Below are 18,966 nucleotides of genomic sequence, written 5' to 3' on the forward strand. Positions count from 1 at the left end.
CCGGGAGACTCCCGAAATTCGGGTCAATCTCCCGGGCGAGCTGGCAAATCTCCCCCATCCCGCTGCAGCCACCGCTAAATGACACGATTCAGCCAGAATCGCGGCATTTTGGCCCCACCCCCCGCGACAAAATGTAATTTCCGTTGCAGGGGCGGGGCTAAAATGACGCAATTTGTCTCGCCCCGCCCCCTCCCACCACGCTCATCTCCCGGAATCAGAATACAAAAAGTAGGTAAGTATGATATATATATATATATATATTTATTTTGTGTGTGTGTGTGTGTGTGTGTGGGCAATGTATATATATATATATTGTGTTTGTGTGTGTGTGTATGGGCAGTGTATATATTGTGTTTGTGTGGGCAGTATATAAACTATAGTATGTGAGTGTGGGGGGCCAGTATATAAATATAGTGTGCGTGGGGGCAGTATGTTAATATATGTAAGGGAAGGGGTTCTTAATATAGTGTGGGATGTAGGCTATTTAATGGTCGAGTGCAGGTGGGGGCTAATTATTTAATGAGTGCTATTTTATTTGTGGGGTGATGGTGGGGCAATTTAATTTAATATTGGGTCCTATTAATTTAAGATGAGGTGGTTTGGGGCTATTACTTGAATATGGGACTGATTTTGGGAAGGAGGGCTAATTATTAAGGGGGTGCTATTGATTTATTAACAGGACTGTTTGTGGACTCCTAAAGTTTATGTACCTTTTTTTTTTTCAAAATAGGGCCCCGACATCCCAGAATCTACACAAGCAGTAACTGAGCTTAAGACACCAGCAGCCACAGGTGGTGAAAAGTGACAGAAGCAGGTAGGAGAGAGCAGGACCATGTCCTACTTCACAGTTATGCTGTGATGGCAGCGCTGCGTGCAACTAACAGTAGTGCACACAGCATTGCCTATTAATTTGTCTAAAATGAAGACCATATTACACAATAGGGGGCCCCATTGTCTTAAGTGCCCCAGGCCTCCCAGAACCTTAATCCAGCTCTGCTGAGCCTTCATCCCCAGCTCCTTCTTGCATTATGCCCTATCAGTCCTTTTCTCTGCTTTATGTACCATTATTTGTTTTTGCTGTATGTCCGAACTTAATTGGCACCTTCAGCTTTTGTTTAATAAGAGGATGAAGCTTGGCAATTGAGAGAATAAAGCTGGGTACAGACTACAGGGTTTTTATCCAATAATCGGCTCAACCAGCTGACATACGACCGTTCATTCGAAAGTCGGGTCAGTGTGTGTAGTAACACGATGGTCAACAGTCTGCCCAAATGGACGATTGTCGCCTCATTTGGTTGGTCGTACCGTTCAATATTTTCGTTCCAAACTCCTTTCCTCTGTGTAGTGTGTATAAATTTCTCACCGATCCATGACAAGCCTCCAATACTTCCTCGACCTGGGGGGCATGTGTAATTTGTGATGCCTGTACCAGTCTCACGTGGTGCGGTATCTGCACATCACTGACTTGTGCTTTGCATACATGTGTATTGCACCTGTCTGGCTGCAGAGCATTACACTTGTGTAAAACATGTGTGTTATTACCCTTTGCATCTATATTGGGAACCTATTCATATTTACCCTTTATAAACGTATACCTTCATAAACTATTAAACTTATAAAGTCATATTAACCTTTATTAACTAATATTTGTCAAATACCCATAATAAACCACACAGTGTTAATGCAACAATTTTATTGCAGGAAAAAGTACAGAAAATTTTATTGCAGAATATGACAAGTGAAAAAAATAGTATTACACTTTCATGGTGCTATTGGTGTGTGGAAGAATAGTTCCACACAACATACACATTTCAACAAAATTTTTCTCAAGGGTTTTAATTTTTTTCTTGATGTCGCTTGGGTTTATATTCCCTTTGATTTCTTTACCTATGAAACAAGGAAATAAAAAATGTTTACCATTAAACTTCTATATCTGTAATCTATATCCAACACCAGAAATAGTCTCATTTGCTCACCTTGCACACTGTTCGAGATCAGTTTATTTTGTGGTCCCTCTGGCACAATCGCAATAATAGCGGGCTTAACCTCCATATATTCTGGAAAACAGGCGCCATTTTGATTATTATAACGGTACAGGTATGTGCCCAAAGCATTTAGTTGTCTACACATGTTCACTGAAATACCTTTGTGTATAACTTCTTTCATATCTTGGTAGTCATCATCAATTTGTTCTTGTTTGATAACAGGTGTTACATTAGTGGTGTCAATGGTATCTAAATTGGCCTTCTCACCGTTAATTCTTCGTTCTGACAAAAAAATCTATGTTACAAATCAGGCGTTTGCATTGCTACGTGTGAAACTAGAATGAAATACATAAAGTCCTTCAAACAGGTACACTACACGTGCTACTTACTTTTTTTAATGTCGTAGTCGCACTGGTCCAGTAATTTTACCATCCTCTCCAACTCTCTTTGGCTCATTGGCTTTGCTCTTCTTGAGCATCTCCATCCCCCACCTTAACTTTTTCAACATTTTTTGGCCCTTCCAGCACCATCTCTGACTCTGTCTCCGTCTCCATAGCTGCAACCCCCACTGACACCTTCTCCTCACCCGCCATCTTCTCAAGTTCCTCGGCGCCAGACAGGCTCCTCTACAATTTTATACACTCAGACACGGGCTGTGGACCAATTAGCGATGATGCCCGCAGAGAATGGAGCATTGTGCGTGATGCCTACTCGTGTTATAACAACCTCGTGTATGGAGATTTTAGGCTATAACTTTAACCCGTACAGGACCATTACATACGAAGGGATTTTATTATTAGGGAATAATTATTGCATTGCACTTTACAAGTTAAATGTTTTTTGTAAATTTTATGTATGGTAATAAACTTCTATTCTATAGGAATCAATGAAGAGACAGTGTGGTCTTCTCTTTTTATGCGGTTTTGGGTGTTAACCACAGTGAAAGCTCTGCCCCTTTATGCCAATATCTTTGGTATATCGTTACATTATTATTATTATTATTATAATCTTTAATTTATAAGGCGCCTCAAAGGGTCTGCAGCGCCGTACGACATACAGAAAACATTGAGTCATGACACAACATGATACAGAAAGAACAAAATATGAACAAAAATATATACACAGACACAGTTAACAATGAGTGAAAGTGATGGTAAAAATCAGCGAGAAATAGGCTGAAACTTAAGAAAACAGGGCTAGGGAAGCAGGCCAAGAGGTACAGAGGGTGATGGAATAGTAGAAGGAGCACACAAGGAAAGAGGGCCCTGCTCCTGAGAGCTTACATCCTAAAGGGAAGGGGAAGACACAAAAAGGTTGGACTAACTGGGGGAGAGAGCCAGGACAAGGTAGTTAGAAGGAGGACTTGATAGACTTAAATAAAGAAATGAGTCTTAAGGGCACGCTTGAAGCCTTTGAGAGTAGATGCTAACCTGATAGAACGTGGAAGATCGATCCACAGCTGGGGAGCAGCCCGGGCAAAGTCCTGGAGACGGGAGTGAGAAGAGGTGATCAGTGAATTAGTGAGGCGGCGGTCACAGGGAGAGTGGAGGAGGAGGCTAGGAGTGTAGGTAGAGATGAGATTGGAGATGTAGGAAGGGGAGGATTGATTAAGAGCTTTAAAGGTGAGGGTGAGGAGTTACATGCCCCGCAAATGTTGCTTCAGTGTGTACGAAATTAAAATCATTGCTCACAACAACATGGCTGTAAAAAGTCGCTAACGGGACGGCCGCTCTTCCCTTTATTGTCTAAAACAATGCTAGTGTGTATGCAGTCCATGGACCGAGCGATCGGACCATCAATCGGATGTAAAATCGATCGGCATAAAAAGTTGGTGGAAAATTCTGTAGTGTGCACCCAGCTTAAGACTCAACTTGATCTTATTCCTTGCCCGCAACAGCCAACTTCTGCATCACATGACTTTCCCTACACAACACAGGGAGGTAGGACCATATGGTCTATCTCGTTCATCCTTGGTAAGAAAATTTTAAGCAGGCCCTGTTAGCAGTGTGCTGCACAGCTGTCTATCTTAGATTCCACTTTACACATCATATGAATAGATATTTTGTATCATGGGGCACATTAAAAACAAGAAGAGCAACAGACTGACATGGAAATCTCTCTGCAGAATTGTTTTGTGCCTGTTCCTAACTTTAAAAAGTTGGTCAAAAGTCTAGTCACTCAAAAGTCACATGAAATTGTCCGATTTGTTTGTCATACCTTGTACCACTTGTTTATCATAAATGAATTCTGATATGTTATTACATATTGATTAAATGTATTTATAACTTATTACTGAGAGTAAGGGTAATGCACGGTTACTCTGAAGGTTACAGGGCCACACACGTGGTCCTTTAAGTACACCAGGTGTCACTCACCGGACTGTGAGTGCCATTTCTCCTGTGTTCAGGAACCGTGGCCGTCCGCCATCCTGAGGGTCTGCGCATGTGCAGCTCTTATGAAACCTTCAGTACCTGTTGCTTTTAATTGATTGGATGATCAGGCAACCCTTCCTATTTAAACCACCTGTGATCATTACCTGGTTGCCTGATCTTGGAGTCTCATTCCCCATGAGCCTCTGAAGGTGTTCCTGTGTTTCTTCGTGTATTCAGCTCCAGCTGATTCCTGTCTACTACGATTGTGGTTTCCAGACCACTTCAACTCTCCTGTGTTCATCGTGTCTGCACTCAGCTGATTCCTATCTGCTACTGCTGCCGGATTCCAGTCCGCCTCAACTCTCCTGTGTTCAGCGTGTCTGCTCTCCGCTGCCTCCGTTACTACTGCCGGGTTCCAGACCGTCTCAACTCTCCTGTGTTCATCGTGTCAGCTCTCCACTGATTCCTATCTGCTACTGCTGCCGGATTCCAGACCGTCTCTACTCTCCTGTGTTCAGCGTGTCTCCCCTCCACTGCCTCTGCTACTGTGCCGGATTCCGGACAGCCTCAACTCTCCCGTGTTCATCATGTTTCCAGTTTTACTTACTACTGCTTCCTGAGTATTGCTCCGTTGATTACCGGTTACCTTCCGTGCGCTGCACCAACCTGATTACCGCTTCCATCCTCCAGTGGTCTCTCCTCCTGCCGGCGTTCAGCCGTTCAGGTATCCCTGCACGTCTCCTTGACAGCCTGCTCTCCTGAACCGCGGTATGCATACTTTCCATTGACTTTGCTATTGTATTGCATATCCGTCTGGGCTGTGTTGTGTTCATCTCCGGAGTCTTCTATCTACTGAAGCTATTGTTACTATTGACTTTGTTTCCTATTACCTGGATAGCTATAGTGACTTTGTATACTTCAAGCAGCGCTTGTCAGTTATTATTGTATTGTGGATATCATCGTGGGATCAAGTTCCGTGTGCCCCGTGTATCCTCTGCATTACATTCATCTCCTCGTGCCCCTCCTCACATATATATAGCAGTGGTACAACTTGCTGACGCAGACCACTGACTCCTGTTTCCCATTGGCACCAGTTTCAAGTATCCTCTCACATAAGCAGTGGTACAACTTGCTGTACGCAGACCACTGACTTCCCCGTTACCTACTTGCACCTGGAATCCATTCCTTCACTTTAGACAGTGGTACAATTTGCTATATGCAGACCACTGACTTTCACTACCTCCTCTCTACTCCTGGACATTCCTCCTCACTATAGCAGTGGTACAACTTGCTGTACGCAGACCACTGACTCTCCTCACGTTTACTTGTCCATCTGGTTCCTCGTGTTCATATATCTAAGTCATTACCAGTTGCTGCTAGTCATAGACTTTCCTTGAGCATTCTCTCACCATCTGCTGATTCTCCTGTTCCGTTGTCACCCTGCTAACAGAGGACCATAGTACCAGCTATATTACTCTGGTAAGAACATCATCTGGTGATATCCTGGGCAAAGACTCCTAGTGCCCGTGACACCAGGTTGCCCATCAGTTGCGTATATATACACACATACACATAGTGCTATAGTGTATATTTTGCCCTATATTACAGATAAGGGACTCGTTTTCAAAAACACCAGGTCCCGCAGGTCGCGATGCTACCCAGAATAGTAGCGTGAAGCAGAGGCAGATCCAAATGGGAGAGGGGGGGTGAATAGGGCAATTGCCCCTGTCACTGAATTAGCTTACTCTGCCACCAGGTTTGTGGGGGAAGATAGGATTTTACACAGTTTATCTGGGTTACTTTCTCACCATCAGTAACCGATTGTCACTGACCACCCCTATTGGTGTCCCCTTGCCACCTGACACTCGCCGGGGGCGAATGCCAACTGTGCACTAGTTGTTGGAGAATCTCTTTGCCCCCACTAGGCTCCTTCTTGGCACCTAGGTGCTTACTTCTGGGGTAGCTAGTATAGCTGCTATAGCATCTCTTTGCTGTGTGTTGGCTGGTACCTCCTGACCGCTTACTTTGGATCAGGATTGTTGGGTAGCAGGTAGACCGCTGATACAGAGACGCTGGGTGTAACCAGGGCCGGATTAACCATAGGGCTAACTGGGCTACAGCCCAGGGGCCTATGGCATCCAGGGGGCCCTTGAAAGTGCTCAGCAGCAGTATTGATCGGTCGGGGGCGCCCCCGGGATGATCAGTGCAGCTGAGCACTTTCACTGTGGTCCTTCCCCAGCGAGCTGTAGTCTCCTTACTGAGGAGATCTCGTGAGTCTCACTCTCACGAGATTTCCTCAGTAAAGAGCGTACAGCGCGACGGAGAAGGAGGTAAGTGCCGGGGGGGCGGGTAGCTCGGATCACGGGGGGCGGGCAGCTTGGATCACGGGGGGGGCCTCATGGGGGAATGGAGGCCCCCTTAGCCCAGGGGCCTCCATTCCCTTAATCCGGCCCTGGGTGTAACACAGGACAGCCAGGGAATGCATTAGAGTGTAAACTCTTATGTGTTGGTCACAGGCAATAGGCGTCAAACAGAATCTTCAAGCAGTGATGTTTTTTGCTCAAGGGTCTTTAGAAGGACCTTCACACACTAGTTGGAGGTACTAGTGATCATCCAGAAGTACAGACGGTATAGAACAGTTGAAATACAAAATACAATTCTTTATATACTGTTTTTGACACATAAGTTGGCAGGGGGTAATCAAGCCCCCTACTCTCCTTCCCTACCCATATCTACAACATCTGAGATATTACATTAAATGTTTAGCATCAGGATGCAATATATTCTCTAAACCTGGATTTAACACAATTTAAATTTAACAAAATTTACATAATCTGTTAGTTCCCAAATTACTTGCTGTTGTATTATTCAGCTAGTTTCCCTTTTTTTTAAGACACATAATACACAGAATAAAAAGTTAAAGACCCTGTGCATTCAGGCTAAAAAGATAGCGTTGTTCACTCTAAGATGAATAATTAGCATGGGACTACCTTTACAGAAGTTACAAAAACAAATTTCCTCCAACAGGACATACTGCCTCAGAAAGCAATACATTTCTAATACAAAAATCAGTACATTTGCAATGATATAGAGTGGTACACTGCATCACTAATTGAAATACATTTCTACAATACGTTATTTCTAAGTGATCTGGCCACAGCTCCTCCCCTAGAGTGTGGCACATTCAGTGCTCCTGACACACCCTTGTGGACAGGAAACTAGAAGACGGTGAACAGATCTTGACAGACTTCAGGTCAGGCTGAGCATTGTGTTTAGCTAGGAATCAGATGTTGCCAGCAATGCAATAGACTTCCATAGATTCATTTTTAATATTTAAATTGTGAGAAGAAAATTACATATTGCATATAAGTTGCTTGATATCAACTGTCCCATTTTCCTGTAGGCAAAAGGATAGGTCAAACAATTTGGGAGTGTGACAACAGTAAAATATGGGTGCCACATGACTTTGGGTGTTGGTTTGGATCGGTTCTATCCAATTTGATGACTTAATTGTCCAATTTTATCTCTTTTTCATGTTTGGAAATATATCACATACTTGCCAACTCTCCCAGACATTCCGGGAGACTCCCAGGACCTCAGGGAGAGTGGGGAATCCTCCTCCATCTGTCCACATCCTAGTGAACTGGGCAGAATTAGAGCCACCATGATGCGATTCTCAGGGAATCGCATCATTTTGCCCCCCCCCCCCTCGCTGTAAAATGACGCGCAGGCGTCATTAAGTCACAGGTCAGGGCCAAAAATTATGTGATTCACCAGGCCACGCCCCCTCCATCCATACCCCCCTCTGGCAACTCCCGAAGGTGCACTTGAAAAAGTTGCTATTTCATTCAGATACTATTTTGTTTATTGCATACCAGACATTTTCATCTTTGTTTCTATTCATCTGTTATTCAAATACATCCTAGCATGCATGAAGTGACTATGATATAGAAATTGATGGGTCCCTGGCACCCATTATGAACTCCTAATAAATACATACAGTACTATACAGTCCATTTTGACCACTGTATTTATTATATATATTAGTGGGAAACAAATGAAGTGACAAATAGGACACACTGCAGCCATGGCTCATTTTATGTAAACTAGTTAGTGTTTGTTGTGGAAACATGCTACTGGGTTTATTTAAACTATAGCTATACAAATATATATTTGAAGTGGATTAAATAAATTAAAAGAGGAACTTCAATCAGTTCACCTTGCAACCAGATTTGATTAATGTCACTGCTGATGAATGTACCAGATAAGCTTAGACCTGTACATTAAATGAAACGTCTGCACACAGCAGCTTGGCTGTTGTATCCAAGATTTTGAAGCAAGTGTAGATTATAGCATTCCTTTTGTTGGTTGCAACTGGCCAGCTAACCTAACAGTCAATAATAGTGAGTATAAATATAGCACTCAACCTTTGAAGATATATGAAAATTGCATTAAAACAGAGCACCTTTTAACAAGAAATAAGGTCCAAGCAATTAATCTTTAAGAAAAAATGATATTTTGAGGTTAAAAACACATATTTCCGTATGACAATAAATCTCACTGACCCAATTTCCTTAGCTACATACAGTATTATTAGACTACACTTTCTTTCAGTCTTGCATCTCATTAAGGAAATGATATATCTAGCAAAATAAAAAACAGCTGTAAATAGAACTACAAACACATGACAATAAATAAAATGTTAAGACAGACATAGTGGTTGCTTGGTTACTGTGTTCCAGTGCAAATTTGGCACCTAAATACAATGTTAGTAAATCAGTCCTACAGTCTTTCCAGGGTTGCTCAAAATACACAATTTAAGCTGCAGTATTTCAGAATCGCTAAGTTTGTTTTAAAAGGAAATCTCTTTCAGTTCTAACTTCCCCCTATGTCATACAAAAGTGTTGTGTAATTCTGAAAGTTAAATCACAAGCTATGCATCAATGTATTGTGTGAATGAAGGCCACAGTAATTGTACCACCAAGGTACACACCTTCCAAAATTGTCCATTTCCACAGTGTTCTAATGACTTGATCCAGTATTCCACCAGAATTTTCAATTGCAATAACCTGACCTGGAATAGATAACAACAATTACTTGTTCCAGGCCAAGGTTTTGCAATTGGTAAATAACTGGGACTAAACAGGGACAGAATGAAATCATTGTGTAAAATTGACCTGATGGTAAATCTGAAAGTATTATTAATATTTATAATAAGAGTATAAAAAGACCAATGGCTGCCTACTGCTCAGCTTTCACCGCACTGAGAGCCAAGTAGTGGGCTTTTTTTCCATAAAACAACCCACATCCATCTTGTCCACCTCATGTCCTGTAGACAAGGCTGAATGGTCACATGTTCTGTGTCTGGTTATATCAACCAATCTAATATTCTAACTCCAGAAGCCTTAGCACAGCCTGTACATGTAAAATGTCCCGTTAGAAGATCTATATTGTATATATTACATAAAAAATTAAATAACCAAACACAGCATTCCTAGTATCCCAGAAAATGGCGCTAATGATGAGAGTTTGTCCATCCGTCGTTCAGGAAAACTAGCAATTAAGCTGTATATGGAACAAGAGAAGCAGACAGACAGAGGGAATATCCTCCGTAGCAATCTTCCAGCAACAATAAAACTTTGTGATGCTGAGTATCACATGCAAGAGCAGCCAGTTTACACATACCAAACAGCCCTGATTTCTACTGTACCTTTATGAGTTTTGGGGGTATATTTATTAAACTGCAGGTTTGAAAAAGTGGAGATGTTGCCTATAGCAACCAATAAGATTACAGTTATCATTTATTTAATACATTCTACAAAATGACAGCTAGAATCTGATTGGATACTGTAGCCAACATCTCCACTTTATCAAACCTGCAGATAGGTAAATATACCCCCAATGTCTAAACGGGGTTGGGCAAATAAATTTTTATGGCATGACATAATTTATTATGATTGCCTACCAGGTCTCGATGAAGCACCCAATTTGCATGCAGATAATGAATTCCATCCAGGATCTGGTAAAGCAAAGACTTGACCATGGATCGAGGCAGCTGCATGGGCTTTTTATTTGCTTTTGAGGCACGATGAAACTTGATGATATGCTAGAATTGAGAAACATAAAAACTTTATTTTTGGAGTATTTTCATTTGGTTTTTTTTGTTGGGTGTAAGCAATCCGGAGAGCCTGCACCTAATAAAGAACGTTTACTTCTATATAATGGACCCTATAATTATTAGATTTTATAAATAATAACAGATAAAAAATTTGTTAGCTTTGCAATTGAAGATGACTACGGGTATATCTATGGATCAGTATCTTAAAGCTAATAATATCTTTAATTTACATGTACAAAAACAGTATTTACTTGTGAGCTATACACAGAATAGATATCAAAATAACTGCAAAGCTACTACAACATTTTAGAAACATCTGAAATATTTTGTACCATCACTTTCAGACCCATTCATACTGTGCTCCCTATGTACAGTACATATATAAGTTACATGTAGAGGTGCTTCCCCTTCTAGGCTCACCATATCACTATTGTAAAAATGTTAGCTACTCCGTTTCCCAATGGAATGAGTGATTCAGGGCAGAAATAAAAGGGAAAAAATATAATAGTATCCAGTAGTGAATTAAATCGATAAGATACTAGGCATTACAATATTTGGCTGACACACACACTACTATGTCAGGGTTGTACTAGGTCATCGGTGTCCAACAGAGATTTAATGCCAGTCACACTTGTTGCGATTAACATTAACCACATTACATAAAAATTAAAAATATACCTACAAATGTGAAAACTTCATATCTTTAGTAATATGAAATGAACATATTTAAAAATGAAAATATGCTAATTTAATGTGATAATTTTCAGCACAAATTTGTGTGTGTGTTTGTGTTATAGAACATTGTGGGTAATGTCAGAAACACTACTATTGTTGATATAAAAAGACATAATTCAGTAGTATAGACAGAACAAAGTTTGGGACATTACACAGAAAAGTTAAAGGTCCAGGGTATGGAACAACCCGCCAGTCGGTTTTCACCAGGATTCTGAGATCATACATAGGCATTAGCTATCAGATAAGCCTGAGAAATATTTTATGTCTGTACATGTGTTTTAATTAAGTTTAGTGGAAACTAGCATGGTCACTCGTCATTGCACGGGCCTGATTTTTAGCTGTTTTTATATATTAGCAAATTATTTGGTAAAATTGCTATTTAGAAAATAAGATTTATTGTTTATCGCACTGTCTTTATGTCGTGTGGTGGCGAGGTTTCCTTCCAGCAGTTTACAACCCAAAAATGATGTTTTCAATACTTGTCACTCTGTCGCTTTGTTGCTATGTGGTCTAATAGGTTATGTTTTTGATACTAAATAACTATGTAAGATCTGGCAGCTTTACCTTGAGAGCTGTGGAAGATATTCGCCAACAAACAAACTACTTCTTTTATAAATTGATAGATTACACCATATTGCACTCTTTTCATTTATTTTAGTATTGCTGATATTATCCTGATAATGTCAACTGTAGACATCTGACATAAGCTGTATATTGTAACTTATTTTCCCCCAATACCCTCTCCTGTAGTTAATTTCCCACCACCAGCACCTGTATCCCACCCTTCCGATATTCATTTCCAATTAATCTCCCATGTAATTTAATTCTTCCCCACTACTATACCTTCACCTGTAATTTCCACAATCCACTCCTGTAGTTCATTCCCCCTATTGTGATTAATTCTCCCTCCCTCCCTCTCACTGTAATTCATTCTCCTCCTCTCCTTTATATCATTCTCACTGTCTCCTCTGTAATTCATTCTCTCTCCTCTCCCTTGCAATTAATGTGGTAATAAGCTGGTACTTATGATCTCATATACAAGCAGCAGGTAAAGGAGTGGATGCCCTCTGGAATCACAAACCATGCTACGGGTCACTGATAGACTGTGAAAGTGTGCAGCGATGTGATGATGTCACCATAGCTCCCTGCTCCCAGCCAATCAATGACATCAAGCTTGTGTATGTTGTGTGATACTTAGGCTGGGTACACACTACAGAAAATTTCTCCTGGTACAATATCATCAATGATTTTACCAACGACTGGAAAAAAAAAGTCCCGATCAGCATGCCGATTCATGTGTACACACTAAACACGTTTTACAAGATTTACCTTCAGAACTGTGCTCTTCATCTGTCATAAGCATCGGCTGAAAAGATCATGACTCTGCACACTCCATAGAGATCTGTGGACACTGCTGGTGATAAGTGCATACACATTGTAAAATTGGAAAGACTTTGTTCCATTGTTGTACTACACTTTTAATCTGGTTTAAAAATCAAATCAAACGATATGTTGTGCTTTGGAACAATAATCGTTCATAGTTGGATCATACACACTAATGTGATATCGGCCCGAACGGTCGCTTATCATCTGATTGGCCCGATAATCGACTGAAAAAACTATAGTGTGTACCCAGCCTTAGGGACATCTCCTCCTCAACACACTGATTGCACGGGGCCCACCCCACAGATTCCAAAACATTACTCTAGAAGCAGATGCACTTCAACTCTACAGGAAGTTATGTTGTTTTTTTTTTTAACTCTGATCATCCATAATAGTCTCATGCATAAAACAACACATGAGAAAGTCCTGGTCACCTCTGTTTGCCACAACTAATCGACATATGTGGCTAGCAGCGAATGTGCTGCACACTGCTGTCCTATGCTTTGCCAGCTTTGTCAGATTTTTCTTAATAGTGCCGCTGGCAATAGAAAATCTCTCTGTGGCATTCTCATTTATTATTATAGATGTTTGATTTATTCAAACCAGTTTAAAATTCAACTGAATTTGGCTGGTTTGAGGGCCTCAAACTCATTTGTGGTACGAATGCTATTTTTGGTTGTTTGATTTGGGTTCAACTTCTGCGAACAAATTTGCGGTTCGAAGTTACAGTTTCTTAAAATAAACTATAAAACTGTTTGGGCTTTAATGCTTTTTTATTACTGAAACAACAAACATTACTTTTTTGAATCTGAGGTTAAGGGTTGCTATATGGATGAAAAAAAATGTTGAAAATACTATACAATGTAATTTTAGCTCGAACAAGCTGGAACATGTTTAGACCAGCGTGAACATATTCTAACTTTTGCTCAAATTTATCTAAATTTCTTTTAGCCTATATAACGTATGAGAATTTATCATAAATGTTTCTACTTTAGAGCATATTCAATGAACCAGTTCAAGAACCACATGCTCCACACCTGAAATTAGCTGTATTAATAGAAAATGGTGAGAAATTTAACATTGCACAGAACACTGATTTTATTCAGTAACTTTTACCTTACAACTTATTAAACTATTAATAATTAAGGGAGGCCAGGAAAACGTGTTCCCTAGCCTTATTTTTTAAATCTAATTCCCAGTTGAGGCTGCACTTAATTACGATGCCTAAATAATGGAGGCAGAGGAAGAGCTAGCTTGTGCCAGCATTTGACCTACATCAAGAAATATTACATTATATTCACCTTCATTTCACCAACAGGTACTGGGCACAATAAAAGAAAAGCTGTAAGGACAGCAGTTATTTTAGGGCAGGTGGCTATTTTGAGAAGCAGTGGTTGTCATGTGAGACTGGGCTTATCGTTCCAAAGCAGATCGTATCGTTTGATTTGATTTTTAAACTAGACAAAAAATGTCGTTCACCAATGGTACAATGTCTTTCCAATGCTATAGTGTGTGTGCCCTAACTATTGTCTCACGTCTGTCTACTGTCTGACTCCCTCGTTCATCCTATCACATCTTTTGCTGCACTGTGTGAGTCCCCATTTCTCACACTCATCTGTGCCACTTATATGTATTTCATCTATTTGTTACTTGCTTCTGTATCCGGCGCTACGGAATCTGTGGCGCCTTATAAATAAATAAATAATATCACCAACAAGGACAAGAGAAGACTGAATGCTTTCTGACCCTTTTCTCAAAGGGTAAACAAGAAATCTTCACACATGTTATTTTGTGGTGTAACAAAATGAATGATTACATGCCTTAAAGAGTGGCAGGTCCTCTTTTGTTTAGTACAGGTTATTTAAAGCCTGCAGCAACAAAAAGCCCCCTTTGTCTGAAAGAAGGTCAGAATACTAATTGTCTACAGAAGGCTGCTCTGTTCCTCCCACACCAGTTCCATGCAAGCGTCTATCACTGGTGTAAAGCGCTGAAGTAGCAGCATGGAGGCACTCCTGTAATTAGCATGCTGTCTGAGCTCTTTAGCATGTTAGACAGGTTGATTAGCATACAATACAGCCTGCAAAAAGGCAGAAGAGTGGGGCAGTGCGGTTTGCCTAAGGCTTTAAAAAGCTTGTGCTTGTTAAAGCAGTGTTGAGCTGAGCAGTTTGCTGTCAGCATACAAGTGCCACAGTGAGGCTGCGATGGTGGTATAGTGAGTTCAAAGGCATACACAGAGCAATTGTCACTTTAATGTCTCAAGGCGGTAATTTTGAAAAGCAGCAAGCTTGTATGAGCTATCACTCATTAATTTTGTTTCAGGACTTTTGGAACTGATAACTTAGATCTTTTTTTAAAAAATCATTAAGTAATTGATTATATCATCTTTTCTATTATTGATAGGCTTTTCAGATGTGGCAATTACTTTTGTTGCTAGGACAATTCATTATTAAAACCTTGTTTCCCCACCCCCCATTGTTTTATTTATATTTTAGACTGAATGTAAATTCTAACATTTAAAGATAAGTTTAGAGGTAACTATAACAAATCATCTTAAGACTAGTCCATTTGTAACACATTAGTGACTTGCAGAAGCTGGCTCAAGCAAAGTTGTAGCGATAATTGTTTGAAAAACCTGTAGGGTGTACCCAGCTTAATATCATGTTTTGGGTTTTTTTTGTGGATGGAATTCAAATGCATTAAACAGTCCAACTTAACAGTGACTTACTTGCCAATAGGACTACATATTGACAATTTCAAGACACCAACATTTGCACTATTGTGTGTTTTAATCCTTACATCTAATGTCCTTCACTCTTACTCAGAACAAAGAAGATCTGTTGTGACACGGCAGGTGTGGTGACATTGCAGTAAAAATCACAAAGTTTATTCTCAAAAACTACTAGCAGATATGGTGATGTCCATAGTTATAGCAATAAAACCCAATGTTAAGAGCATGGATTGATGGACTTTCATGAGTTGTGAGTGGAAAAATACTAAGCTCTTCGGCCAATGTGCAGCAAACATAGTGGGACAACTCTGTTCTCATACAGCAAAGGAAGGACAAAGATATAGCATACTGAAATTATTTAAAATTCATGATAAGTATTTCTGTCTTCTAAAAATTAATTGGACTGGTAGACAAACTTACCCACAGATCATGCTCTGCATAATCAAACAGCAGCCAGACTTTTCTGTCACTGTGAGACAGGAATACTTTCTGCAATGCAATCACATTTGTATGCTTCAATTCACGTAACAGCTGCAAGAAATGAAGAAAAACCTTGTTATATGAAAAACAGACCCCTGTTCACACGTGCATTATGAACAAATGTGCAAAAACAATCTTCAAAAATACTAATCCCACGAATATAAATTGTTCATAGACATACACTAGTTTTACTCCAAAATTCAGTTCACTTTGGCCTATGGGTGGACAGACTGTGCACTCATTGGAATCAGATTCTTGTTTCATTTCATATCTTTATTGTTTTTGAATTGATAGCCTACAGATAATGGAGGCATCCTTTTTATCGGCTGAACTAATATTTAGGAGAATGCGACCTATGAATTAATTAGAGACTAATAATACCACTGTATAAAGTTCATCATGCCTCAGTAATGATACTAGCCCCTAGAAAATTGATAGACTGAAAATTTTTCAATGCACACAAAAGTTCCCAAACACACTTATTGGTCAAAAGTTAAAAAACAAACAAACAAACTACCGCTTACATAAGTATATAAAGCAGAGAACTTAGTACAAGTTCACAAACATACAAATAGGCCAAACTGCTGCGACAAAGCATACCTGTATTAGGTTGGTATTGGTCGTCTCTGTATTAGTTTGGTACATAACAGGTTGAATAACCTTAGAGTCTTAACTATATTGGTGAGAGCAGTTATATTGGTTTGCAAACATATTAAACAATGGAGAGCAAAAGTTGCCAGGAAGCTGTCCCATGTTTTCCATGAGTGTGTCACACTCACGTAGATGGCCTAGAATTACACAATGGAGACTAAACACTCCAGGAAAGAGCACCAAAAAAGCTGCACAGGAAGAGGAAAAAAGCTATATGTATGTAAACCAATGTGGCTGCTCTTACTAATACAGTTACATCAGCCTTTTGGTTATTCTCATTGTTGTGATTACCAATCTAATACAGAAAAACCTTGTCACAGCAGGTTGACATATTTCCCTGCTTTTCGTACTTTCAGCTCACTGTATCTATGATTCTGGTGCTGCTGACATCCATCAGGATGGGAACTTCCTGTAGAGTGAGCAAGGAAGCTCGTAGTCTCACAAGATTATCAAATCTTGTGAGACCTAGAGCTCCTCGGCTTTCTCTGCAGTCTGTGTCCTATCCAGGGACTGGGAGCAGCTATCCGCACCCTCCTGCTAACCAGAGCTGGATTAACGAACGGGGGGCCCGGGGTATTTAAGACAGGGAGACCCTATTATGTAACATGGGTATCATTTTAGACAAATGTTCTACATAGTATTGCCTGTGTATTTGTCTAATAATGTTAGTTGCACGCAACTCTGACTTCACAAGCAGTACAGTGTGAAGCGGGACAGACCTCCCAACTGTCCTTGTAGTCGGACCAAATCTCACTAAACGAGACAGCCACCAAAATTCGGTACTTCCCCACCAGATTCAGGACAGTTGGCAGACTGTCCTGCTCTCTCCTACCTGTCTTGTCACTTTCACCACCTGTGGCTGCTCGTGTCTTTAGTTGCTGCTTGTCTGGATACTGGAATGTTGGAGGCCCTATTTGGAAAAAAAATGGGTACATGTAATTTAGAAAAATCCAACCAGCCCTGGTGTTTAATCAATACAACCCATGTTTTATAATTAGGCCTCCCTCCAGCCACAAAATTAAAATACTAGTATTCACATTTAATATAAATAGCTGCTGCTGATGATGATAAATAAACCTATTTCCCTCCATTCAAACAACCCCAGCAATAAATGAAATAGCATTTACGTTTAATAAATATACCTATTTCCCGCAACCATCACTGTCATTAAATAATTCATATTCACATTTAATAAATAGACATTTTTTTCCCAAACAGCCCCCTTTCAATTAATAGCCCCCAAACCACCCCAGCATTAAATTAAAGGTCCAATCACCCCATCTTAAATTGCTAGGGCTCAATATTAAATTAAATTGACCCACATCACCCCACAAATAAAATAGTACCAATTAAATAATTAGCCCCCACCTAAACTCCAGCATTAAATTAATAGCCTACCTCCCCCATTATATTAACATTCTTCGACTTCTGTCATGCCTGAGTACGTGCCCCCAATTGAAATTATCCCACACAGTAGTGCCCCAAAATCATATTATGCCACAATAGTGCCCCAAAATCATAATGCCACAATAGTGCCCCCAAATCATATTATGCCACAATAGTGCCCCCAAATCATATTATGCCACAATAGTGCCCTCGGTTGATATTATGCCACACTAGTGCCCCCAAATCATATTATGGCACAATAGTGTAAAAGAGAATACGTTTAATTCATGCATCTAATATTTTGCCTCTAGTTTGATTACTTTGCATACAATCTGCACAAAGCAATCTACCACTGAAAGTTTTAATTACATAAGTATATACTTATATTCATTATTGCAGATATTAAAGAAAGGATGTAACTTTAAAAGTATTATCTTTTAAATGTCTTTCAACCTACTCTAGTGCCCTGTGAAAAAACTAGACAAATATTATGATCAAATGAACAAAACAATGTTTTGGGTTGTAAATGTTACAAAATAACATAAATTTTCGATCCTAGGATAAAGTTTATCATGTACCACTTATGTGTGTAATATGTATGTAAACAAAAGTGTTCTCATATAAACTGATATGCTTTAATAATAGGGGAAGAATCATTATAAAGACATAATGGCTCCAAAATAATTATATTCATTTTGTTATTTTTTCTAGATTATGCTTTTATGTTTATGGATTCCAGAATACCCCACAAACCACACATTGCAGAGAAGTACCCACCATTGCAAACCACATATTACAAGAAATAACCCCCACTACAAAGTACATATTTCAGAGAAATAAACCGCACATTGTAAACCATGAATTGCAGAGAATACTTCTCATTGCAAACTACGCACTGCAGATAAATCATACCTGCCTGTTCTCTCGAAATTTCTGGAAACTCCGGAATTTCGGGAGTCCTCCCTGACTCTCGGAAGAGCAGCCACACTCCTGGATCCCGTGCTGAGGCCCGAGAATTGTGGTAGAGACGTAACTACAATGATGTCCCGTGCCCCCCCACACACACACCAAAGGGGACCTACAGTCAGTGATCTTCAGCAGGGGAGAAAGGAAACATTGAGGAGTACA

General features: G+C 40.0%; 1 protein-coding gene across 2 annotated transcripts in view; it reads right to left on the bottom strand.

The window, feature by feature from the left end:
• CDK19 (cyclin dependent kinase 19) overlaps nucleotides 1-18,966 on the bottom strand; it is a 206,215-nt gene that overhangs the window by 124,168 nt on the left and 63,081 nt on the right. For both annotated transcript variants that reach the window (XM_075202923.1, XM_075202924.1), the window contains 2 exons: nucleotides 15,742-15,852; nucleotides 10,323-10,463 (listed from right to left, as the gene is read on the bottom strand). In XM_075202923.1, coding sequence (XP_075059024.1) covers nucleotides 10,323-10,463; nucleotides 15,742-15,852 — 252 coding nt within the window. The remainder of the gene's footprint in view (nucleotides 1-10,322; nucleotides 10,464-15,741; nucleotides 15,853-18,966) is intronic.

Source organism: Mixophyes fleayi, chromosome 3 (assembly GCF_038048845.1).
Source record: "Mixophyes fleayi isolate aMixFle1 chromosome 3, aMixFle1.hap1, whole genome shotgun sequence".
In the NCBI taxonomy this organism is placed as follows: domain Eukaryota; kingdom Metazoa; phylum Chordata; class Amphibia; order Anura; family Limnodynastidae; genus Mixophyes; species Mixophyes fleayi.